Raw genomic sequence first — 25,922 nt, 5'->3', positions numbered from 1 at the left:
GATCACATTTTGATGACATTATTGATCACTTTATTGATTATTGATCACATTGATTAGACATGCCTACACCTTACATCTAAATTGATTAGTACTCAAAATAGTATTTTGTAGAAATAAGATATTTGTTTATTCAAAAGCAATTTAAAATTTAATACTCGTCTTAAATTTAAAGCAGTACTTTGTAGTTTAATATCAATGGTAAATTTTGTTACATGGAACTTATATATATTTTGTTTTAAAATATATTATATAATACATATTGTCATGTTTCTGTTAATGTAATGTTACCATGCCTATATAACTCTCTTATACGATATATTTCACTAATTTCAATATGCTGTAATGTACATTATAATCACACACAGTGGGTGGAGCTAAGGGTAGGTTAATGGGTGGGGCCAATGATGAAAGGTCATTTAGATGGGGCCAGGGGTAGGGATAATTGGGTGGAACCAGGGGTATATTGGGTTGTTGCCATTTGTTGAGGCCAGGGGTGGCACAACTAGATTGGTTGTAGATAGTATCATTTTTAAAGTTAATACATACTTATGTACAATGGAACACTTCAGTTAACTATTTCTCCATCACATTAATAGTAATAATATTCAATTTTGTTTTATTTCCAAAAGAGTAAACAAATATATACATTCTAAGATAACAAATGTAATAAATATGATATAACCAAACTATGTTCCAGAAATTATTTTTCTATTTGTTTTCTTGTTTACAGTATACTTTATTTTGTTTTTAATGTCTGTTTGATTTTTAATCAAAAACCTTCATAAAATGTATATAGATAATTTATTAACCACAATGATACTTTTGGTATTATGTGATATTAATTTTTATTTTAGATTTATGTTAATATTGTTTTTTATTTGTTATTTTCACTATTATCTTTGTTATTGTACCTTCAACGATAATTTGTACATAAATGCGTTCATGATCTGTGTTGACGGTTAGTTGACGCATTGGTGACGCGCAATGCCAGATTTGACCTATGTATGATGTAATCAAAACAAGTATAAATATAACAGTGTTTCAACTGATCTTTTTGTGTAAACAAATAGTTAATGAGAGTTTTGAATTTCAACTAACGTACGTGTGCGTTTGGTGTTGACGTCATACTTTCAATACTACGTCATTGCAGCTGCTCATAGGGAATGCGAATACAAGTACAGTACTGTATTAGCAAAGTATAGTTATAGCTCTAAAAGAGCATAACATTTGGTGCAGTATCAAATAAAGAAAATGTAAGAGAAATATATAGTGTTATTGATTAAGTTAAATTAGGATTGAGGAGAATGACATATCCATAGAAGATGTGCCGCATAGATTAGCTTACTCGATCGAGCACTCATTTCAGTTGCAATTTTAATTTTTTATATAAAATATTTTGTTTGCTCATCATACACCCCACGTGAGCAAGATGCTATGCTCACGTGTGATTTGAATCTGTTATGCTGTATACGTCACTATGCAATGTATACGATCGATATCAGAGCAAAGTTCTTTGTTTTAATCATCTTTTTAATTTTATTTACGGTAATACCGGTAATTTATCTCGATTTATCATATTTATTAAAATAAACAACTACATCTGCAGTTTCTGTTTTGTCATTTTTTTTTTTAATATTGTGTTTTAAAAGATAAAGATTAAGTACGTTAATTTATTAAGTTGACACGTGATTTCAATTATATGAAAGTTTTATACTGTAGCCGTTGTGTAGCAGGATTACTGACATATATGATGAATATTCCCACCGTTGTCGTCACCGCCGTCGTAGCAGGATTACTGACATATAAGATGAATATTCCCACCGTCGTCGTCACCGCCGTCGTAGCAGGATTACTGACATATAAGATGAATATTCCCACCGTCGTCGTCACCGCCGTGTACTACAAAACCGGTCAAAGGATATTCCCAACGTCGTCGTGACCACAGTCGTATCAGGATCAGTATATAAAAAATAACTCAATGCATATTCCCGTCGTCATGTCGTCACCGCCGTCGTAGCAAACTTCAACAAAATCGCTATATGCATATTCTCGTCGTCACCGCCTTTGTGGCAGGATTCCTGCCGATACCCGTGTATGCCTTGAATATGTCCACCGTCCTCATCACCGCCATCGTAACCTATGGATATTTCTAAAGTCGTCGTTGATCATCATGATCAGCTTCTTACCGTTGTCGTTGCGTCGTCTTCGTCGTTGTGTCGTCGTCACCGTTGTCGTACGTTCATTAAAGTATTACATAGACAGTAGTATTAAAACGTGGTCTATTTATAATTAAAACAACTATTTAGAGCCATTGTCTGTAAAAATCAAAGATTTGGTGGCAGATGTAAAAAAATGGATTTCGCTCAAATTTTTACCATGAATAGACATTTCAATAAAAAGCATATCTACAACATTCATTTTAATTTTTAGCCTCCGTTGCCATGACAACGGTCAATTATCCAAATTTTGATGTTTTTGCAATTTTTCACAGATTTTCTATAGTGAAAAAGTACAAACTTGTATACTTATTTTAACCAAAAATACTTACAGTATACAGTTTTTGTTTATAGCAGTGTAAACAACATGTATTGAGTTCCATTTAATGTAGAAAAAAAAATTTTACAGAATGGAGTTTGGTTGATACCATTATTTTTAAAAGGGGTGTTTTTAAAAAATATTTTTTTTATAAAAGTATACCTCATAAACGTACCTATAACTTCCAAAGTGGTGTTTTTATATCAATGAACTTTTGTAATTTGATAGTCAATAGGTTTGTCAACAATAATCACGAAAAAAACACTGGGGTAAATTTCGTACATAGGTTTCGTGTTGCCAGGAAAATACGAAAAATACAAAAAAATACAAACAAAATATCAACAACAAAACACATGAAACACAATTTAAATATGGCTAATACAATAATAAAATGTATATGTGGCTTGTCATAATGCTACTAGAGTCATACGAATAGTTTAGATAAAATAGGAGAATGTGTTGCCAGGTTTATTTCAATTAATTGCCAGAAAAACAGTATTTTGCATTGAAATATTTAGTTGATGGAAAATAATTTTAAACTTTGAAATAATTGCGTCAATGGTTTTTATAAATTTTTACATCTATTTTGTGTAAAGAGATACAGAAAGACCTCCCAAAAATCTGACCTTGTAAATAGGTCATTTGAGGTCAAAAGGGGTCAGAATGCAAAACAGGACAGGTCCCCACTTTACTACAACTATTAATGTTTGATCAAAATTTACAAGATAGTTCATAAAAAATTCTCAACATTTTTCATTTTTTACCTATAGTGTTACCTTAGCAACCATTTCTATGTGTAACTAAGGAAAGTAATTTTGAAAAAAACGTAAAAAATGGCGTTTTTATGAATACAAAGAATTTATTGCATTTGTAATTTTTCTCAATTTTACTTCTACTGCATTCTAATAATCTTAAAGTGATGACAAACTTGACCTTGTAAATTCATTCATTTTGAGGTCAAATGAGGTCAACATTTTACCATAGTAACTGTTTCTATGCGAAAATATTTTTTAAATAAGGGGTTTTTTATAAATACAAACGATTTTTCTACATAGTTTTACATTTCTACTACCAAATTTACTTTAAATACTGAATCCTAATAATCTCAGAAAGAAAGTCTTGACAAATCTGAATAAAGGTAAAAAATTGACCTTTAGTGTTATCTTAAACCTGTTTACGTAACTAAGGATAATTTTTTTAAATAAAATATGGAGTTTTCATGAAAAAAAAAATTATATTTTACATATTGAGGTCAAATGACATCAACATTTTACCTATAGTGTACTGTAGTAACTGTTTCTATACGTAACTAAGTACAATATTTTTAATATGGGGTTTCATGACTACAAACAATTAATTACATAGCTTTACTACCTTTTCCCAAATTTACTTACCTACTGAATCCCAGAAAATGTCTGACCTTGTGAAAGGGTCATTTGTTGGGTCAAATTATGTCAAAATGTATTATTTATGTTATCTTAGAACCTGTTTCTATGCGTAACTAAGGATAATTGTTTTTTTAAATACAATTGAACCTCCCGTAAGTGGCCATCCTCGGGACCTGGAAAAGTGGCCGCTTACGGGCGGTGACCCCTTACGGGAGGTTCTGCCGATAAAGGGCCAAAATCACGTATTATGGCTATATACGATATTCTTAACGAAAAGAGCCTCTCAATTTTCCAGCTAATTGTATTATTATTTATAATCAGGTGGTTTAGTATTTTTTAGCATTTTTAGACAAATTTTAAAAGCTTTTATCATATGAAAAATGGTCGGTCAAAATCTGTGTAGTTTTCTCATCTCTTCACAGTAATGTTTTTAAAACCGCTTCGAAATAAAGCTAATATATAAAGAAATACAATAAACATGGACCTCTAATTCATAGGTCCATGCAATAAGTATCACATTTTTCGGGTGGCCGCTTACGGGAGGTCATTTATCATACAAAAAATCTCATGTTTAATATAAAAAGGTGCCCGCAGCTGCTTACGGGAGGTGGCCGCTTAAGGTAGGTACCAAATGCACTAATTAGATAGGAAGAACAAACAGGCTTTTCAAATTGTTAAGGGAGGTGGCCGCTTACGGGAGGTGCCCGCTGTAAATAAAAGTCCTTACGAATATGACCTTGTGAAACGGTAATTTGAAAATGCAAATAAGGCATGCCTGCTAGTGCTAATAATCTACAAATTTAAATTTGTATAAGGTAAGTATGAAAAATCTAAAGAATATCTCAATTTTAGTTACCATAGTAACTGTTGCTATGCATAACTAAGGGAAATTAAATAATTATCAGATAATTATTAATTAATACTGAATCCAACCATCACAGTAAAAAAAATATAGAATTTAAAGTGTGATATTTTACATGCTGACCTTAAATGAAATGAAATTTCACATCAGGGCTTCAATATTTGTTATGTAGCATTAACATACCTGAGTATATCATTGACTTTTGATTGGTTCAATTTTGGGGAGGGGAAAGTGGTGGATCCAGGAGTTTGAAATAGTTAGGGGGTTGGAGGCGAGTGTCTAAAAACTTAACTTCATGTCCTATCTTTTGCATTGCAATTTTTAACTTGGGGTGGGTGGGGGCTTTGAGAAAGGGGGAGGGGGTGGGATGGAGGAGTTTGAATCCGTCTATTGGTTGGGCGATGGTAGCGGCAGTGTGGGTGGTGCTTGAATGCATGCATTTGACACTCTATAGTGGATGATCGACCAAAGTGTTGCAGTTTATCTTTTTGTGGCTATTGTCGGGGTAAGGATGGGGGGGGGGTGTTAGTCGAAAGTGGTGGTGGATGGGCATGTGGGATCTGCTTAGGTTAGCAAGTAAAAGAAGTAAAAAAATGAAAGAGGAGCTTCAAAATAAGAGAGGAGTAATCTGTTGCAAAGATTAAAATTCACAACGATCTGATAATTTATTCAAATAACCTATAAAATGACATTAAAACTGGGAATTACAGAATCTATAATTAAAAATAATGTTTTTTTTCTCACAACACAACTAGAACTATATAAAACATTAAAAATTGTTCTGACCAAAGAGTTTCAAATCAGATAATCAAAGAAAACAAAATGTTTTTACTAATATACCATGTTTTTTTTTTATAAAAATGCCTATGTTTATCGCAACACTGCTTGTAGATTTTTAAATTACCCCAGTATTTTATTTTAGAAATCAATTATTAAACCTTAGAACTACCTATTTCTAATAAATCAGCTAAAAAAAAACACCACTTTGGGCGTTATGGTGAAGTAAAGTTTAGTTGCATTTAACAATTTTAAAAAAGTGAAAAACACCCCTTTTTAAATAAATGGTATCTCCCAAAGTTTGAAATAAAAAAAAAATAAAAAATATGAAACTGGTACACAATGCATTGTTATTATGCATACACTAATTATTTTTTATAATTAAATGAACAAAACAAAAATATCGTTCATCAAAGTAGTACCAATATCCATTTTAAAAAACCTTAAAAAAGGACAAAATTTGTCAAAAACACAAATTTGGCCGTTGCCATGGAAATATATGTGTGAAATAAAAAATACTTCATATTTGATTTCTCTCAACACATATATAGCCATGTGCAAAATTTGAAAGAAATCCATTTTTTTGAGTCTGCCACTATTTTTGATATTTCTTTGATTCTTACAGACAATGGCTCTTAACATTTTTTTGTATTTATGATGTAGTTTCAGCTTGTTCCGTTACACCTTCTACGGATACTTGTGTCGTATTTTCTCTGTTTTCCTGAATCGCCGGCATGACGTCACGGATCGATGTCTTCGTATTTGCTCTAATGCGAGACTGCGTAAACACGTTCATCTCCTCATCATTTACAAAGTACAACGCATATATCTTAACTACAAACAAACATATTAATGCAATTGTTCCATTAATAACCAATCCATATCCTTTGTATATAGCCTTATATTGAGGTTCATTCGTTGTAAAGTATGGTGGGCTAAACGCGACAATTATCACCAGTGTGCTAAAGCTACAGAAATTGATGAACCGTGTTTCGTTGTAGTTATCTGGTAATTTGCGTGTCATAAACGCATAGACGCAGGATATTAAGACTAATATAATGTTGTATGCTAAGGATCCGATGACTTCAATGTCCACAGTTCCTTCAGTGTTATCCCACGCTGAACAGAGCATGATCACGGTACCTTCGTTTTTGTTTGGCATTATGTACTTAACTGTCGGTGGTACAATTAGCAACCAAATAAGCATCCATAATATCTGAAAAAGGTGGTGATTTATTATGTTTTAATATAGGGTTGAATATAAAGAAACTATTTAGTGTTAGTTAATTAGCAATCTTTCGTTTTCACGATGTGCCATAACGCACCTGTCGAGTCGAAAAGTCATTCCATAGAAGATCATACACATAATTTAATGAGCATGCGCAGAATGACTGTTTGCCTCAATAGCTGCGTATTATCTGAAGTTGGTTAGGTGACCAGATTACACCAAAGAAGAGTTATGTCGCTACAATTCACACTAGGGAAGAGCGACATTATATTGTTACCTACTATAAACGAAATGTCATCGTCTACCCGCCCTCCCTCCCTCTCTCATCTTAACTTAAACAACAACATTGATATAGGCCTATATATAACATTTAAGAAGAGACATACCTGAAAAATAGCCACCGAGAACGCAATAAGTAATTGAGACTGGGAACTGATGAACTTCGGTCTCCGTGCGCTCTTCGCACTAGTCTTAAATATCCGATATACTCGAATAGTTTTTGTCGTTACTGAAGCATATATCAACGCCACTGAAATCGGTGATCCTATTCGTCGAAAAACGCATACACTTGGACCCGGACGAATACCGTGGAATAAGGCACAGACGAACCCACAGAATATGCCACAGAAAATGATGTAGCTAAGTTCTCTGCTGGATGCCTTGATCAACGGTGTGTTTCTGTTTTTGATGTATGCAACCAGTATGACGAAAGTCACAGTGATTCCAGCACTTGATAACATGATAAGAATTATAGCCCACGGATGTTCTTTAGTTACAAACGTTCCATCGATAACTTCACATCTTGTTCTGTTTTCATTTGGGAAATAAAATGGCGGTTCATTTGTATCGCATGGTTCGCAACGTGTACCGCGGTTGTTATCGGTAACTATCGACGAAGATAGGCATTTGACGCACGTCCAACAACACGGCGTTTCTTCCGAGATTATGGTCGCATAACCCGTCTCACACGGATCGCTACAAGAGGATTTCGGTTTCACGGTTGAATTATCGTTTGTTATGTTCCATTTCACTTCACTATCATTTTTAAAATTACTTTCTTCGCTCCAAGATCCAACATCCACAAATGTATACACGTCGTTTATCTTTTGTAAATTTTTTATTTTATACCTCGGTTGGGAGTCTCCATTTTCGTCAAATGTCACCTGTCCATTTGAAGGACTCTCAAATTTGGTTCTCAAAAGAAACGGCATGAGAGCTTTGCCGTCATCTGGGGTAAATTTTGAGCATCTTTCGCTATTTATTTGACACTGTTGACCTTTCATATCTTGTAGGGCATTAATGAAGGATAAGACGCTGTCCATGACTAGACTATCATGCGCCGGTGAATCGGTGTCATTTGCTATCGGAGCAAGGGTAAGGTGGTCGCAAGGAGGGAGACCAATTATAGGTTCTCTACTCGAACAATTCCTGTACCTCTCCCAAAATTCAATAGCCCAAGGATTATCGGTATCTGAAGGGGTGATCGAGTAAAAGTATTCGTCAAACGTTGGAATAGAATTGGAGTAATGCTGGATTGTGAGAGCACCTGAAATGATAATTAAAGAAAACATACGATTACTGCAGTAAAGTTTGGTTCCAACTAGAACGTAACGCAAGGATGTAAACGCAACGCTAGCGTGTTAACCAATGACAAGCGACAGTTCGAATAATCCATCGTTTGTGATTGGTCAATTTACTTACGTTGCGTTGCGTCTCTAGTGATTCTCTTTATTATCAATTGGTCAGTCGATCTTTTGAACGGTCGGTCGGTCAGCTCAGTCAGTCAGTTGGTAAACTAACCATTACACTCGATTACTTACCTAACGCTGCGTCTTCGTTTCCTTTGACTGCATTTAAACCATAGTTTCCCCATCCATCACTACCAATCCATATGAACCGATTTTTTATACCCAACCTGCTCACAGCTTCGAAGATTCCACTGGCAACCTCCAGTTGTACGTACAATATGACAACAGTAGCTTTCTTTGCCATATCCAAATCGTTCACAACCTCATCGTAATAATCGTCAGGGGCGTGTATAGAAACGGATTTAGTTGTAGCTAAGCATATACCCAAGTCTTTAATTCTGAATTTAAACGCCTTTAACGCATTCTCTCCGTATGAATCATCGGAATTCACGAATGAAACGTACGTCCAATTATAAAAGACTAATATATCCACTATTGACTGTATCTGATATTTATCAGGAGGAACGGTCCTTAAGAAATATTTATATTTTAGTTTATTACTTAGTTCATCACTTGTTGATAGGTAACTTATCTGTGGGATACCATACACACCGAAAAGGACGGCTGCTTGCACGGATGAGCTGCTTCTTTGTGCGCCGACAACTCCAGTTACGCGCTTAGTAGACTCAGTACACGCACCCTCCGTACTGTTCGCGCAGTCGCATTTACAATGGCATTCATTTGTCCTTTGTTTGGGAATTAAGTTTAACGAACATTTGAGCGTCTCGGAAGGATACGAACACGTATCGTATATTTCATAACCTATAGTCATATTATGAAAAATATTATCTTCATTTATTTTATTGATTGTATATACCATTGCTTCTACACGCTTCAATGAATTTAACTCCCGAATTTGTCCACAAGTACCGGTCGTTTCATCGTACAGGTGTAATGGAAACAAGCCGCCTAGTATTATATCTCCTTGTTTAGTATAGTTTTTAGCCTGCAGAGATTCTCCAAATTGTAGAATACAAACGATAATTGAGATCAGTATCAATTCTATCGATAAGTCCATTGTGACAGGCCTACACTAGGCCTATTAAGAGCTTAAACGTGGCACTTGTTCTAAAAATAAGAAAAATAATACTGTAGGCCTAATTTTGTAATGGACAAAATAAAACTTTCTAGCACAAATTAGCTATAAACAGGATGCTTGCTTATCAAATGTAGTCTTCTGTTCAGTTGTTAAGGTAGGTTCTGAATGTTGGGGTAATGGGAGGTGCTCCTCCTTATATTTACCAAAACAATCTGACATTTTTTGTTACAATCCTTTGGCTTCAATAACCGAGTTTGACTTTCAAAGGTTTTTACTGGTAGTGTAAGCTTACTTTAAAACGGACATCATAGTCTAGAGTTTCTGCATGGTGACATTTGAATAAACTATTTAGAAATATGGTTAGTGGGATAAACGTTCCATTTTTTAAAACATCTAAATGGAAATTTCCACCAAGGTTTCTTTCATCTGAGTAAGAAACAGTTGATTCGGTTGTGTCTCTAAAATAATTGGGCTATTTAGTGATCAAATCAAAGAGAAAACTGCCGTGATAACATGAAAATAAGATTAGTTTCTATTGCAATAACATGAAACCTGAAAGCCTAGCAAAGCCTATGCAGTTGGTCATTTTGTTATGGTTGAGATAAGACACAATGTAGTGAATTCTAGCATCAAGTTTACCACCACGATACTAGATATACACTAGGTTTGTTCTAAATTATGTTGATTCGATGTAATTACTAAACATACTCACCTCTTACATCAAGAGGATTGAGAGCAGGCCAAGATGACACCACTTTTTCCCAGCTAAATTCTATCATCAGGTTTAATCGTATAACACAGTACTATAATTGCACAAGGCGGTTTATAGTTTATTTGATTCCATATTACTAATAAACACAAACATACTCACCACTTATACCACATACCCACAGTTTACTATCTTGTACCAACAGTTGGTAAAGTTATCTTTAAATAAATATACTCAGTGTTTTTATTTAGCAGTGATCGTCACAATGTGGACTTTACTCTCAACAAGAGAGAGACTCTGAGAATTACTTAAAATTAACACCTCAACATTATACTTGAAAACGTGTTTTTGTAAATTTAAAACATCGTCTGCTGCTAGCACTTCATATACGCGCAACTTATGATTGTCTGCTAACACTTCATATACGCGCAACTGATGATCGTCTGCTAACACTTCATATACGCGCAACTTATGATTGTCTGCTAACACTTCATATACGCGCAACTGATGATCGTCTGCTAACACTTCATATACGCGCAACTGATGATTGTCTGCTAACACTTCATATACGCGCAACTGATTGTCTGCTTTTTACTGAAAGTCATCAGAGACTGATTATCAATTATTAACTATGTTTAATATGGATCGATACTAGTAGGCTTATAATAACGGTCTAACGAGACGGGTTTTAGGTCATATGGCACTCTGAAGATAAGTGTATCTTGTTATCTGATAATAGTACTCAAGAGGAGGAGAGGATGTTTAAAGCTTCCAAATGGGTCCGAAGTGTGGTTTTAGTAGAGCATAACACGCAACATTTTACAAACATAAACAAGACAAATTTATTTACACAAGTGACAAAAACATGAACAACTATGTAAGTTTGGGTATCTATGAATAGTTTGAATCACTAACAAACACTTTGTAGGAATAGCCTAATTATGATTGGTCAATACTTTAGAAAACTAAATTACGCATCAATTGAATTGTATTAGTTTCCATGTCTGCGAATACCAGTTTTATAGAAAAGCATGGACTTATAAGTTTATGTCCTTGATAAAAGATTGCATTTAAGCTAAGCTATGAAACCGGTTTTTTTTAAACTGGTATTTGACGATAGACACCAGAATCAATTGGAGGTTTTTTTAAAGCTTATTTAAAAATCGGTTCTTTATGTGAACCCATTTCTGTCAACAAAATACCGCTCTTTCAAAATCCGTATTATCTTGCTCAGTAGAAACAGGCCGTACTACTATAATATACTGTTGAACTTTATCTACATTATTAACGATGACATTATTCAGTTGAACACGGCGCTAACTTGAAAAAAAGTGGAAATCAACATTACGTACAGAAATTACTTTATAATGAAAAGTTAATAGATCCTAATTTTATTGAAGTGCCGTGTAAACAGCATCTTAATGCAGTACGGCGGGTATTTGTAGAGGTGTTAATGTCAAATACTATTTACAGCTACTTTTAGGAAATCGTAGAGTGCTATCTATAATGAGTAAGCAAATTCTTCAAGTGTATATAGGTAAATGTCATCCTGCCTAAACAATATATATAAACAATTATAACATGTGACGAACATATGACGCAGTATCACGGAACTTTCTTCAGATACTAAAACCAAGATTATGAAGGATTGGGTAAATTACTGTAGTTATATAAGCATGAATATGGATAAATGGATAAAATAATTGCATTAGAACTCGTCCTAAAAGTAACATGTTAATATAAAGCTGGTCGAATGGTGTGCGAGTGAATATCGAGTGAGTGTCGAGTGGGCAGTGAATATTTTTGTTGTTTTGTTTTACAAGATTGTTGAAACTATTAAATTTAAACTTATTTCCAGTTCTATCGTCGTGGAGGGTCAAATACTATAGGTTAATGCAACTCATCGGTTATTTAAGAAGCTAACAAAGGCTTAGGGCCTAAATATCATTTTCCGGGATGAAATAATATGACGATCATACTTTGCACTCGATCTACTAGACTTCTCTCTCATCCATTATGTAAGAGAAATCACTGTTAGCTTCGGGAGTTAGTATGAAAAATTACGTCAGTCAAAAATATTAATAAATCATCACATATAAATAACTGGCTGTTTTATAATAGAGGCTGAACCACATTTTAATTAGATCACTGATTATTTTTTATGCTTACATCGAATACAATACAAGGAGGGCATTGTACCCACACATTTCAAACCCATTAACTACACGTCCCCTATGGGCTTTCGTAATATTTAAAGATCACCACAGAACAATTATTGCCCCGGTACGTCACACAATATCAACAATAGATTGACAACCATACAGTGTTATGTACTATAGTCATTCAAACGGACTATAAAATTCCTAAAGTGAAGCCATCACAAAAGAAGTTACCTATATCCGACATACAGGTTGTATTTAAACCGTAATACTGCGAATCTTACTGTACATTGGTTCGTTTTACCTCAAAGGTAATCACTCGGATTGTAAGTTGAGTGGGTTTAGCATATCTCACTGAGAACCGAAGCGGGAAATAACTTTATCGTCTGCTAACAACTTGATGTACTCTTTTATTATGATGGATATTATTTCGAAGAGGTTGATTTCTATTTATTTTCTTGTAATCGTTTTGGCGTGTTTTTCGAGTTTACGCACTACATGTGCTCCCGTACAAGACGAACTTCGACCATGGGAGATAAATGAAGGTTGGTCATTTTGTGATTGGTAATCCGCCCCCTTTCCGACCCCGCAATTACCCTTCAATTCGATTAATCTATATAATATAATAATATGTAATACAAAGGTCTATTTTATGTACAACGAACGTATACAAAGTTTGTTTGAATTTAGATAACTTTATTTGACAAATAGGATAATTATACGAATTAAATACCTATACAAATTGGTATAGTAAACTTAGTAGTTCTTAGGAATATTATGCTACGATACGTTTATTCATCAAATCATGATGTGAAAATAATGATATGTACAATAAAAAAAATGATGATGAAATTGGGTCTTCGGAAAGCAGAAAAGTATATATTTATTATCATATTATAACAACACTTTAAATAATAAAATAAAACAAATACATTTTTCTTGTCAACAAAAATTTTAAATTGATAAAAATAATTATCAACCTACATTATTGTAAATTCTCCTATTAAAAAACAATTAAATTTCATATATTTATCACGTTTTAATGTATGTTATTTTTAGTTTTACTTTGTTATCATCTCATTTCGTTATTTGATTCTTTTTTTCGTTTATACATTCATTTATGTTTAGGCTTGTGCCCACCCGCATTGGCCGATCTTTGCACGTCTGGAAATGATGGTATGTATTTTGTTTTGTTTGTTTATTGTTTACCACACATTTTCAGTATGCAATATTACTCATAATGATAACACATTATACTACAAGAAAGGCAATATGCGTATAATCGTGTCCAAAATAAGTTCGAAAATGAACTTTAGGATCATGGTAACCATTGAAAAGAGAAAAGAGGGGGAAAGGCCGTCGTTTTGGTTGCTTATTTGGATTTACTTTTGTAGTATAGTATGTTTTCCAATGTAGAGATTCCATTCCATTGCCTCAAAAGTAGAAATTAAAATTGATTAACTTTTACAAAAGCTCCTACTTATTTTTCTCGATTCTTCTTAAACTAGACTAGAGCATAGGCAGTGCTTACCATGCCAACAATGTTAGTCTTTTATAAAGATTATTCAATACACGTATTATACTATCCAACCGATATGTACAGGTAGTTAGTCGAAATCCTTTAAATTAGCCATTTCCAAATGGATATATTATTTACTTTTGATTGTTCAATATGTTTTTTAAAATCAAATACATCAGATCTTTTTACAATTTTCTCAGCAAATGCTCCTTCTGATGTTAAACTGAATGATGTTATTTCAGTCCAAACTCAGTTTCATCTCTTACGAAACTCAGAACCTGGTAAGCTCCACCACATTACTTAAAATGTCATTTTTCTTTCTTTTCACAATCATGGTGGTGGATAGCTTATCATAATCATATCATTTTAATAACTAAATTAGTATGTCAACTTAGACCTCCCATATCGGCAGGATTGCCTGAAGTATTGAGAACCTTTCTGGTTCCAGGAAGGACAAAACTTTCTCAAGAAATTAAAATTACTCCAACCAATCATGACCGTTTTAATAAAATATGGCTGGAAACATATCATAATGTTCATAATTTATCTATTTATTATTTTACTAATAATTGTCAATCTTCAAGAAGAATTTCTGTTGTTATTTTATGATGATGATGGACAAATAAAGCATTTCAGCATTCAGTATTCAGTATTTGTATACATTTATTATCATGAATAGCTTTCTACTAACATTAATATGAAAACATGTAATAAAATATTTTTATGTACAGTCCTTTAATTCTACCATGGAGGTATATCCATGATTCTACTAACAATGAAAATATACATACTTTAATCTGTTAATAACAGAATTCTCTACGTTTATTTTGTTTGCAATATAACAAAATTCAGTGAAAAACTACCTAAATACTAATGCTGATAGGGTGTTTATTTAGCATAAGAAGCTTAACTACAATTTGGTGTATTTTGTATAAAAATAAGAAATAATTGTAACTATTGGTCGACCACAATAGTGATACTATAATAATATCTGGCATCTATCAACAAACACAACGTCAAAATTGTGACACAAGGAACGACATTGTGTGTACAAGTTGTTTTGACGTTACCTCATTGAAACTACTACAGTATTTATTTCACAAAGCACCACAGGCGTATGGTATATATAGGGACTTACACAAGAGATACCACAGGTCTATATTATATACAGCAGTATACAAGGGAGTTCTTTACTCAAAAGATACATTTATTTGCACAAGATGTTTATCATTTTTATATAACAAAATTGCATGTTTTTAAAACAGACAAAGAAACACCTAATGAACAACCCACGCTAACCAAAGATTTTCTAAAATTAGATTATTTCATTTTTATATTCAAATAAGAATGAATAATCCTTTACTAAACACCCCAGGGTGGATGACGAAAATTAACAACCATTTCAAAAAATTGAATAGAACAGCGTTGGATTTTACACAATTAATTTATTACAGTGAATTAGTTTTCAATATTTGAGACAGACGATGTTTATTGTTTGAAATACACACTACATAATTATTAGAAAAAAGTAAACACAATCACTATTGCAATAGAGCAATTGGATAACTACACTTAGGAGCATGAAACGCTAAACTTAACCCAAGTATTATTTTGAGGCTTAGGTAGTTGTGTGATTTGGCGCTTTGAAAATACTGCTGCTAGACAAGAGCCAGAATTGAACCATGGTCCATGGTATGTAAGTTTGTTCACCCAAGGTACTACGAAATCGCAATAAAGACAGGAAACAATTTGTAACAGACCATCGCATATTGCAGACACAATAAGCGCCAGTTATTGAACATGTTGACCTGTTTGGAATGCATATACTGTGTATTTACCAAGCATTACCCATACTCTATATTATGCTACCTTTGTACACAATACCCATTATTTAAAAGGTATTTCTAACTGTCTCCAATCCAACAATACATCTACCTGTTTTTCACGCTTTGTCACGTCGAGTCAATATCCTTGCTAAAGTTCATTACAACTAATTTCAGATGCTTATCAGTATTCAATATTTCTGTCGCAAATTTTATGGTGTTTCTCTCCGATCATTATGAAGCGGATATTAGTATCTGTAGACGAAAAAAAATGTGGTTATATGTATAATACATTCCAAATAGTTTATTTCCCGTCATTGTATAGGATATAACTTTTAATTTGTGGTTTACCAAATGAATATAAACATATCAACTACAATCACAAAGTTGTAATAATAATCAAAAGAAGGTTTTCTTTGTGTTTTTTTTAATTTGTGGTGAAATTAATACCTGTCAATATTACTTGCAGTTAATAAACCAAATAAAAAGGTAAAATGTATGAAAAATGACAAAAGATTTGTTGATAAAAATTAAAAAATGTCAAGAATGCTAATTGGCAGCATAACGGATATTTTAAAAAATGTTAACAATGTATTGTTATATAAAAAGAAAGTTATTTTTATTTTTTTCAGACGAACTTCTTATATTGTAAATGCAAGCATGTAAAGCTCTGTCTACACTATCAAACTTTATGTGACAAAAAAACTGTGATTTGCCCATATATGGACACGATGATGTCATATCACTACCATATTTGGGCACATCACAATGTGTTTGTCAAACTAGTGTGATCGTGTAGACAGAGCTTTAGTCAGGATTTTATAGGGGATTTTCCACAGCCTTTTTACCATCACTTTCACTGCTGGTATATAGTTTGAAAAGGGCACTATTTAATAACAATAACATTTGTTCACATATGCATATAAGCACTTGGCATACTTCTCACATATCCAAATTAATCTAATTTAGGCTATATAGAAATATGATATTATACACGCTGGAATCCCCTGTTAGGTCAAACTTAATGTTAGTGGCGTGGAAAATAAGTAGGCTTCCTCAACAACAGGTGGTCTTGGTTCATGCTGTCATTATTGCACTTGTTTGTCAATGTTTTAGTATGAAAATACAGTGGTTTGATTTTTTGAAGTATACTGATATCTTTGAAAACTTATGTTATAGGTTTCACTTTTCAGTGTGTTATAAATATTTATAATAGTTTACTATCCATTATTTTTTATAATCTAAATATGATTTTGCGATGACATAGGATTTATATGATTTAGTATAAAGGTTAAGATACACACATTTGTCAAGTTGGTGGACCAAATCTTATGGTCCACCAACTTGTGGTCACAAAAATTGTAAAAGTGATCTTACAGAGCTGGACTACAACTTGGACAAATGCTGTAATGAATAAATTAGTCTAATCTAAACTTGGGAAAATAAAATACCATATTATATCAATATTTATTATACAAACTATCTCTACAATATCTAATTACCATACAACAAATTTCATTTGAATTGAGCCACAATTTTCCATATTCTAATTTCACATGATTTATTTTCCTAGAAACTCAAGACAGCTTTACTTCACCGTTCTTTGAGGGCGATATTGTCCTGGACTTGGACAGTCAATTTCTTTTGGCGAAGCAGAATCTTGAAATTGACAGTCGGCGGTCAAGACGAGCAATACGAAGACCGAAGGCTAGACTATGGCCACGTGGCGTCATTCCATATGAAATTGACAATGGATTTGGTGAGTTTATTCTATCAAACATTCTATATATCTTTACTGAGAAGAGAAGGTAAAGTGCCTTATTTTCTTATTTATCTAAAAAACTTTTTTTTTGGTACTTTCAGATGAAAAGACAATTGACATCATAAAATCGTCAATGAGACAATGGGAACGAAACACTTGCATTGATTTTAAAAAGAAGCGAAAGTCGGACAAAGACTATTTGCAATTTAGGTATCAACCTGGGTAAGCAGCAACTTAAAATGGTGTACTGAAAACAAACAAGTGTGATGTGCCCAAATATGGTAGTAATATGACATCATCATGTCCATATATGGGCACATCACATTTGTTATCACATACAATTTGATAGTGTGGACAAAGCTTTAGAATTAGTTGTTTTATGACACATTTTGTCTATTTGTAGTTGTTGGTCATACATTGGTCGGCAAGGGGGAAAGCAGATAGTATCATTTGGACCTGGTTGTGCCGTACCTGGGACTATCATACATGAGCTGGGACATGCAATAGGATTCTGGCATGAACAGGTTTGTATATTGTCTCCATTATCAAACTTTATGTGACAAACAAATGAGATGGCAATGGCTTAATAATATAGTTATTTTTCAGCTTGTGTGTACTGTGTGACCACCAGACTCTTTGTTAGGCTTCCTAGGCTTCCTAGTAGAGGACAACCACCAAGAGAAGTGCTGCTATTGGCCAATATTTCTAGTTAAATCCTAAATTAAATTTAAAACATTTTTGATATTTAACCTTTGAATTATCATTGGAATCACAGAAGTCAAAAGAAACACAGCCAGTCGTAATATCACACATCTAAGTCCAGTTGTGTTTAGTACCTTTTGAATTTAGAACTACAATCTTCATAATGTTGAAATGTCAGGTTTTTTGGATGAATATAAATTCATACTCTATCAATTAACAAAATGTTTTGTATTTAACAGGGACGTAGAGACAGAGATGATTACATTACAGTAGTGGATAAAAACATAGCTCCTGGCTTGGAAAAGAATTTTGGAAAAATCGATAAAGGAAACATCACATCGATGGGTTTTGCCTATGATTATGAGAGTATCATGCATTACGGGGAAAAATACTTTACGAAAAATGGTAGGCCGACGATCAAGGTTAAGAAGGAGTACAAAGATCGTAAATTTGAAATAGGACAGAGAGACCACATAAGTGATTTGGACAAGGCACAGATTCGAGCCATGTACAAGTGTAATAAGACTCCAGTTAAAGGTATGTGGGTTTGGCTGGCACTAGACAGGCAAACAAAGAAACAGCAGCTATTCTTTCAAATAAGTTTACAAAACTATTGTAAAAAGGTTAAATCAATAAACAAAAGATTAAAAAAAGCACTTAAATTTTATAAATCTATGGAGGGTTGTCTGTGTTCACTATACAAGTTTTGTCTCCTGCATGCATCTGTACACAAGGGGTATAAAAATGACCACAATTGTACCGGAAGGATTTAAACATTTCAACTGGTGCCAAGTAGGTGTATGAGGAGAGTAAGGTAGGGGAAAAACAATTGGGGCTGGGGTAATGGGGAATCAAAAAGACCAGAATTGTACTTGGAAGGGTTCAAACTACATTTTAACCCTCCATCAGGGGTGGATTCAAGGGGGACCCCTCATAAAGGGTTCAAACTACATTTTAACCCTCCATCAGGGGTGGATTCAAGGGGGACCCCTCTAAATTTCACAAATTGTAATGCAAAAGATAGGACATCAAATTAAGTTTAGCACTTCATTTCACTACCCCCTCTATTTCAAAATCCTGGATCTGCCACTGTCCATTGAGTGGTAGGAGAGTACCCACTGTGGGGTTGGTATCTTTGCTAGTAATGTATAAAGATACCAAGTAATTCCTGTAATTAATTTTCAGGTGCATGTTTTAAAAGCAAAGCTGGAGACGGCCGTGAATACCGAGGAAAATTAGATTACACAGAAAAAGGTATAACTTGTCAGAAATGGTCATCGAACTGGCCGCATCAGCATAACTATTATTCCGAAGATAAAAAGGTACAAGACAAGAAAGGCTTCGGTGATCACAATTACTGTCGAAATCCCGGTGGAAGGAGAGAAAGATTATGGTGTTACACGACACTAAAGGACAAAACATGGGACTATTGTGACATCAAGATTTGCAACAAATAGTTGAAGGTGAAAGAATTATTTTGCAATTAAAAACAGAAAATAAACAATTGTACAATAGCTATACCAATCTGTGAATAAAGTTTGGAGGATTATTTTGTATTGAAACATCCCATGTTATGAAATGACTGTACAAATGCTATATACATATTACTTTATTAAGCAGTATTTATGTACATAATAGTACGCCAGTGGTGGATCTAGAGGGGGAAGCATACCACCCCCCGCCACACAATCCCACAATATAATCTGAAATTTATTTATCCTACTAAAAAATATAATCAAATTTCATCAACTTTACATACAATTGATGTTATATGTAAATTATTATATATAATAGAGTTATCTTTATCTACCTTTTTTGTGTTTTTATAGTTAAACACCCCCTCTCACCTCCTTTTTGTGAATTTCTAGGTTGGTTACTGGATATACATTGGTTCATATTACTGTACAAGATCTAAATCCTTGGTTTAATATGAAATGTTGTTACTCAATAATTTAAATAAGTTTTTAATATTATTTATTATATATCATATAATATTGTTTTATCATCATTCTTTATTTAATAAATTATAACAGTTAATACTGCTAATAATTGCTAAATATTGGTATGCCAAATCTGTTAAAACTCCTCTATCACTATTATACCTCAACTTTTTATAATTTTTATAATTAATTAAAAGTTATCAAATCAGTATTTTAACGAACTTGGTAAAATTCCAACAGTGTACATAATCTATATTATTAATCTTTATTCATTTCTTTAAATAGTTTACAAAAAACGAATTTCCGATATGTTTTATTGGACCAAATAAATACTGTGAGAGCAGCGCATTATTATTATTATATTAAAATAAAGTATTATATTTAAGCGCATAATCGTATATATTGAATTCTGAATTCGAAAATTAAGGTTTTACAAAAAAGGAATGTTTTGAAATTAATTATTATTTGAAAGTAAAAACTATAAATAAGGTTATCAAAAAGATTCCAAACAGGGTATAACATTATTAAAAAACATCCCAATTGGAAATCATTCTTGTTAGTAAAGAAGACAAAACAATTTAAATTAAACAGAAAAATAGTTTACATTGAATTGCACAAAGGGCAACAGTATAATGAGTTTTACATCTTAGAAAGTTTGGATAATTTACTTGTATATAAATTGTGTTTTTTTTTATATTTGTATATATTATAAATTTTAAGTGAATAAATAACAAACCTTTTCATTCTGTATATTCTTAAAGAAATAAGGAAATATTTTGTAACCGGTAAATTGGTTTTAGAAATAACATGTATATTTTTAATAATATTACAACATTACACTCTTTACCTGGTTAAACATCTTGTTGTTTTCAATTATTCTTGAGCCAATTAAAGTATTCTGTATATTAAAATTGAAATAAAATTAACAACTATTAAAATATGTATGTGTAATATTTTAGTTCATAGGTGATGCAATTGGCCATGGGGCCAGCGAAAAATGTGTATTTGGACTAGATGACTACTACTTTTATCTCCCCAAAGGGTCTATTTGTGTCTAGCTTCCCGGTGGCCTAACGGCTATGAGCGCTCACTGGCTATACCGAGTGGCCAGAGGAAAAAACAGGCATTAAAATATGTTGAAAAAGGCTAAAAACGTGTAAGGCCTCCACTGTAGGAGGGCCAATTAGGGTCCTTAAACCAGAGGTCTTTAGGCCTCTGATTTAAGCCACTGTAGCTGCAACAAAGGTTTACAGTATGTAATCTCTCTGCTGCAACATTCATTCAACAGGAGCAGAAATGGACCAGGTGTCTAAATAGTCAAATGTGCCTTTTACATTCTTATATACTAACCTAATACTTCACTTTACAAGATCAAGTGTCGTACACATCTGCTTAAAAGTCATTTTTCCTTTTGTTAACATCATTCTAATAGACTCCTTAAAAGAAAAACAAAGCACATTATTAGTTTTTATAACACACCTAAGTGAATTCTTGTCATTTGATTGGATGATTGTGGGTCACATGGTATTATATGTACTAGTCTATAGCACTCTCTGGAGTGCAGTGTATGTAATGTATACAATCGATTACTGTAATATTATTATTAATAATTACATAAATCAATGTTGTTACTGGGAGGGATAACATGTTAATCAAGAAGGATATACTGTACCTCATCTGTTATGTGTTTCTGATTTCGGAACTCTTGCCTAACCCACGATGTTAACTCCTTTCTTTGACTTTCATCTGGAATTGTGCGTATAGTTTTCATAATATCTTGATAAAGCTGTAGAACTTGTCGTCTAAGCATAAACTATTGAAATGAGGAAAATAAATTATAAAATTTGTGATTAATTTTCTTGAGCATTTATTATTTTTATTAATAATATAATTTTTGCTTTCCAACAGTAAAATTCATTGATCGATAGCCTTCAAAATTAGAGGTATCTCAATGTCTAGACTTAATTTTAGAGCTGGCATAGCAATGAAATCAGGTAGTGAGCCCTCTGTCAAGCAGGCCTTAAGTCTAGTTGATTCTCCCTACACGTCGTAGGCTGCTTACGAGCTTGCTCTGGGTGGTGGGCCTAGGCCTAGCTATATGCTAGGTAGAGGCCTAGCCTAGTTGTAGGCTAGATAAGTCGGATAAAAAATTATTTTTTAATCAAATATCAGTCATTAATTGCAATCTAAGCTACCTGTTTCAATGAAAGCATTGTGAACTTTCCGTAAAAACTAGTAAACACAAACTTGTATTTATCAGACACAATCGACTCTCGATCGCCGCCACACGCGATTTATTATTTATTTACTTGGATAGCGCCCCCATACGTTCAAAAACTTTATGAAGTTTCGCGCGAAAAACCACCAGGGGAAAATGTTTTCACTAAAAAGCGGGTGTTTTAATAGAAGTCTCAACAGAAGGTGGAGTTGTAACTAAACAACTCCCTGGAATAATAATGAATTGACCTCGGTATTCAAATTGGGTCACAAACGTTTCCGAATAAGTAAATTAACATTATCAATAATTTAAATAATTAAATGAATCAATCAATTGAACTTTTAAAAACACTTCCACGCACACGCGCGCAATTATTCTCTTTCTGTAGGCCTATATTTGTGTTTTATTATTTTTCAGCTGCTGGGGTTGATGCGCATAACTTTAATCAATTCCAAATTTTCTATCATTGGGCGCCATCGACGATAGTGGTGGTTAATTGTGAATTTTACAGAGAAATATAATATACTGTAGGCCTACATAACTAGAATAGAAGTCAGTGAAACAAATTAAGTCAAAATGTAAAGTTATTCACACTGCTACACGATTCCATTCTCCATGTGAACGTAGTTTTAGTCACCCAAACTCAACATTAGTATTCTAATTTAGAAAGTAAACCGTTCAATAATATTCAAAATAGGCCGAATTTATAATCATATTGTCACGTGAAGTGACTGTAATGTATTTTATGCGTACAAGTGTCGTACTGTATTATGCAAATTAGTACTGCTGCATTATTATGCAAATTAGTACTGCTGCATTATTATGCAAATCGTGGAGTTGTGAAAGAACAAGGAGAGGCAGTAGGGAGCTGGATGTAAAACTAGCAAGTAGCAGCCAAATGTTAGTTCTCGGAGGAGGAAACAGATGAGGCTTAGGCCCAGGCAAATACTTTATACATATGCCAGGAGAGAACGGCAAAGAACTCATTGCGATTGTGGTAAACGGCAAAGAACTCATTGCGATTGAGGTAAACGGCAAAGAACTCATTGCGATTGTGGTAAACGGCGAAGAACTCATTGCGATTGTGGTAAACGGCAAAGAACTCATTGCGATTGTGGTAAACGGCAAAAACCTCATTGCGATTGTGGTAAACGGCAAAGAACTCATTGCGATTGTGGTAAACGGCAAAGAACTCATTGCGATTGTAGTAACCGGCAAAGAACTCATTGCGATTGTGGTAAACGGCAAAGAACTCATTGCGATTGTGGTAAACGGCAAAGAACTCATTGCGATTGTGGTAAACGGCAAAGAACTCCTTGTGATTGTGTTAAACGGCAAAGAACTCATTGCGAGTGTGGTAAACGGCAAAGAACTCATTGCGATTGTGGTAAACGGCAAAAAACTCATTGCGATTGTGGTAAACGGCAAAGAACTCATTGCGATTGTGGTAAACGGCGAAGAACTCCTTGTGATTGTAGTAAACGGCAAAGAACTCATTGCGATTGTGGTAAACGGCAAAAAACTCATTGCGATTGTGGTAAACGGCAAAGAACTCATTGCGATTGTGGGAAACGGCAAAGAAATCATTGTGATTGTAGTAAACGGCAAAGAACTCATTGCGAGTGTGGTAAACGGCAAAAACCTCATTGCGATTGTGGTAAACGGCGAAGAACTCATTGCGATTGTGGTAAACGGCAAAGAACTCATTGCGATTGTGGTAAACGGCAAAGAAATCATTGTGATTGTAGTAAACGGCAAAGAACTCATTGCGAGTGTGGTAAACGGCAAAAACCTCATTGCGATTGTGGTAAACGGCGAAGAACTCCTTGTGATTGTGTTAAACGGCAAAAAAACTCATTGCGATTGTGGTAAACGGCAAAGAACTCATTGCGATTGTGGTAAACGGCAAAGAACTCATTGCGATTGTAGTAACCGGCAAAGAACTCATTGCGATTGTGGTAAACGGCAAAGAACTCATTGCGATTGAGGTAAACGGCAAAGAACTCATTGCGATTGTGGTAAACGGCAAAGAACTCATTGCGATTGAGGTAAACGGCAAAGAACTCATTGCGATTGTGGTAAACGGCAAAGAACTCATTGCGATTGAGGTAAACGGCAAAGAACTCATTGCGAGTGTGGTAAACGGCAAAGAACTCATTGCGATTGTGGTAAACGGCAAATAACTCATTGCGAGTGTGGTAAACGGCAAAGAACTCATTGCGATTGAGGTAAACGGCAAAGAAATCATTGCGATTGAGGTAAACGGCAAAAAACTCATTGTGATTGTAGTAAACGGCAAAAAATCATTGAGATTGTGGTAAACGGCAAAGAACTCATTGCGATTGAGGTAAACGGCAAAGAACTCATTGCGAGTGTGGTAAACGGCAAAGAAATCATTGCGATTGTGGTAAACGGCAAATAACTCATTGCGATTGAGGTAAACGGCAAAGAACTCATTGCGATTGTGGTAAACGGCAAAGAACTCCTTGTGATTGTGGTAAACGGCAAAGAACTCATTGCGATTGTGGTAAACGGCAAAGAACTCATTGCGATTGTGGTAAACGGCAAAAACCTCATTGCGATTGTGGTAAACGGCAAAGAACTCATTGCGATTGTGGTAAACGGCAAAAAACTCATTGCGATTGTGGTAAACGGCAAAGAACTCATTGCGATTGTGGTAAACGGCAAAAACCTCATTGCGATTGTGGTAAACGGCAAAGAACTCATTGCGATTGTGGTAAACGGCAAAAAACTCATTGCGATTGTGGTAAACGGCAAAGAACTCATTGCGAGTGTGGTAAACGGCAAAGAACTCATTGCGAGTGTGGTAAACGGCAAAGAACTCATTGCGATTGAGGTAAACGGCAAAGAACTCATTGCGAGTGTGGTAAACGGCAAAGAACTCATTGCGATTGTGGTAAACGGCAAATAACTCATTGCGAGTGTGGTAAACGGCAAAGAACTCATTGCGATTGAGGTAAACGGCAAAGAACTCATTGCGATTGTGGTAAACGGCAAAGAACTCCTTGTGATTGTGTTAAACGGCAAAGAACTCATTGCGATTGTGGTAAACGGCAAAGAACTCATTGTGATTGTAGTAAACGGCAAAGAACTCATTGCGATTGAGGTAAACGGCAAAAAACTCATTGTGATTGTAGTAAACGGCAAAGAACTCATTGCGAGTGTGTTAAACGGCAAAGAAATCATTGTGATTGTAGTAAACGGCAAAGAACTCATTGCGAGTGTGTTAAACGGCAAAGAAATCATTGTGATTGTAGTAAACGGCAAAGAACTCATTGCGATTGTGGTAAACGGCAAAGAACTCATTGCGATTGTGGTAAACGGCAAAGAAATCATTGCGATTGTGGTAAACGGCAAAGAAATCATTGCGATTGTGGTAAACGGCAAAGAACTCATTGCGATTGTGGTAAACGGCAAAGAACTCATTGCGATTGTGGTAAACGGCAAAGAAATCATTGCGATTGTGGTAAACGGCAAAGAACTCATTGCGAT

The 25,922-nt window shown here is 34.1% G+C and overlaps 4 protein-coding genes across 5 annotated transcripts in view; 2 read left to right on the top strand and 2 right to left on the bottom strand.

Annotated features, from left to right (window-relative positions):
* LOC144848825 (LYR motif-containing protein 2-like) overlaps positions 1–22,476 on the bottom strand; it is a 102,762-nt gene extending 80,286 nt beyond the window's left edge. Inside the window, exons 1-5 of the mRNA XM_078705759.1 lie at positions 22,387–22,476; positions 21,864–22,004; positions 21,542–21,627; positions 21,039–21,089; positions 14,836–16,042 (exon numbers count right to left, since the gene is read on the bottom strand). Of these exons, the coding sequence (XP_078561885.1) occupies positions 21,550–21,627; positions 21,864–22,004; positions 22,387–22,404 (237 nt within the window). The 5' untranslated portion in view covers positions 22,405–22,476 and the 3' untranslated portion in view covers positions 14,836–16,042; positions 21,039–21,089; positions 21,542–21,549. The remainder of the gene's footprint in view (positions 1–14,835; positions 16,043–21,038; positions 21,090–21,541; positions 21,628–21,863; positions 22,005–22,386) is intronic.
* Positions 1–25,922, top strand: part of LOC144848763 (macoilin-1-like) — a 148,597-nt gene that overhangs the window by 73,084 nt on the left and 49,591 nt on the right. The gene's annotated exons all lie outside the window — the stretch shown is intronic.
* On the bottom strand, positions 6,201–9,556 carry LOC144849023 (metabotropic glutamate receptor 3-like). Its single transcript, XM_078705976.1, has 3 exons — positions 8,611–9,556; positions 7,177–8,336; positions 6,201–6,778 (listed from the first exon to the last, which is right to left on the bottom strand). Exons 1-3 carry the CDS (start codon positions 9,554–9,556, stop codon positions 6,215–6,217), a joined length of 2,670 nt encoding a protein of 889 aa, XP_078562102.1. The 3' UTR covers positions 6,201–6,214.
* Positions 12,520–20,086, top strand: LOC144848784 (zinc metalloproteinase nas-4-like). 2 transcript variants are annotated; one of them, XM_078705716.1, is made up of 8 exons: positions 12,520–12,990; positions 13,574–13,621; positions 14,165–14,245; positions 17,361–17,546; positions 17,651–17,771; positions 17,953–18,073; positions 18,491–18,788; positions 19,437–20,086. In XM_078705716.1, the coding sequence occupies exons 1-8, from the start codon at positions 12,846–12,848 to the stop codon at positions 19,706–19,708; spliced, it is 1,272 nt and encodes a 423-aa protein (XP_078561842.1). In that variant the 5' UTR covers positions 12,520–12,845; the 3' UTR covers positions 19,709–20,086. The 2 variants fall into 2 exon arrangements, with proteins under 2 accessions (XP_078561842.1, XP_078561843.1); XM_078705717.1 differs by lacking the exon at positions 14,165–14,245 and having other exon boundaries at positions 12,522–12,990.

Source organism: Antedon bifida, chromosome 7 (genome assembly GCF_963402885.1).
Source record: "Antedon bifida chromosome 7, ecAntBifi1.1, whole genome shotgun sequence".
Lineage (NCBI taxonomy): Eukaryota > Metazoa > Echinodermata > Crinoidea > Comatulida > Antedonidae > Antedon > Antedon bifida.
The sequence above is the reverse complement of the archived record's forward strand: the minus strand, read 5'-3'. Positions and strand labels throughout refer to the sequence as shown.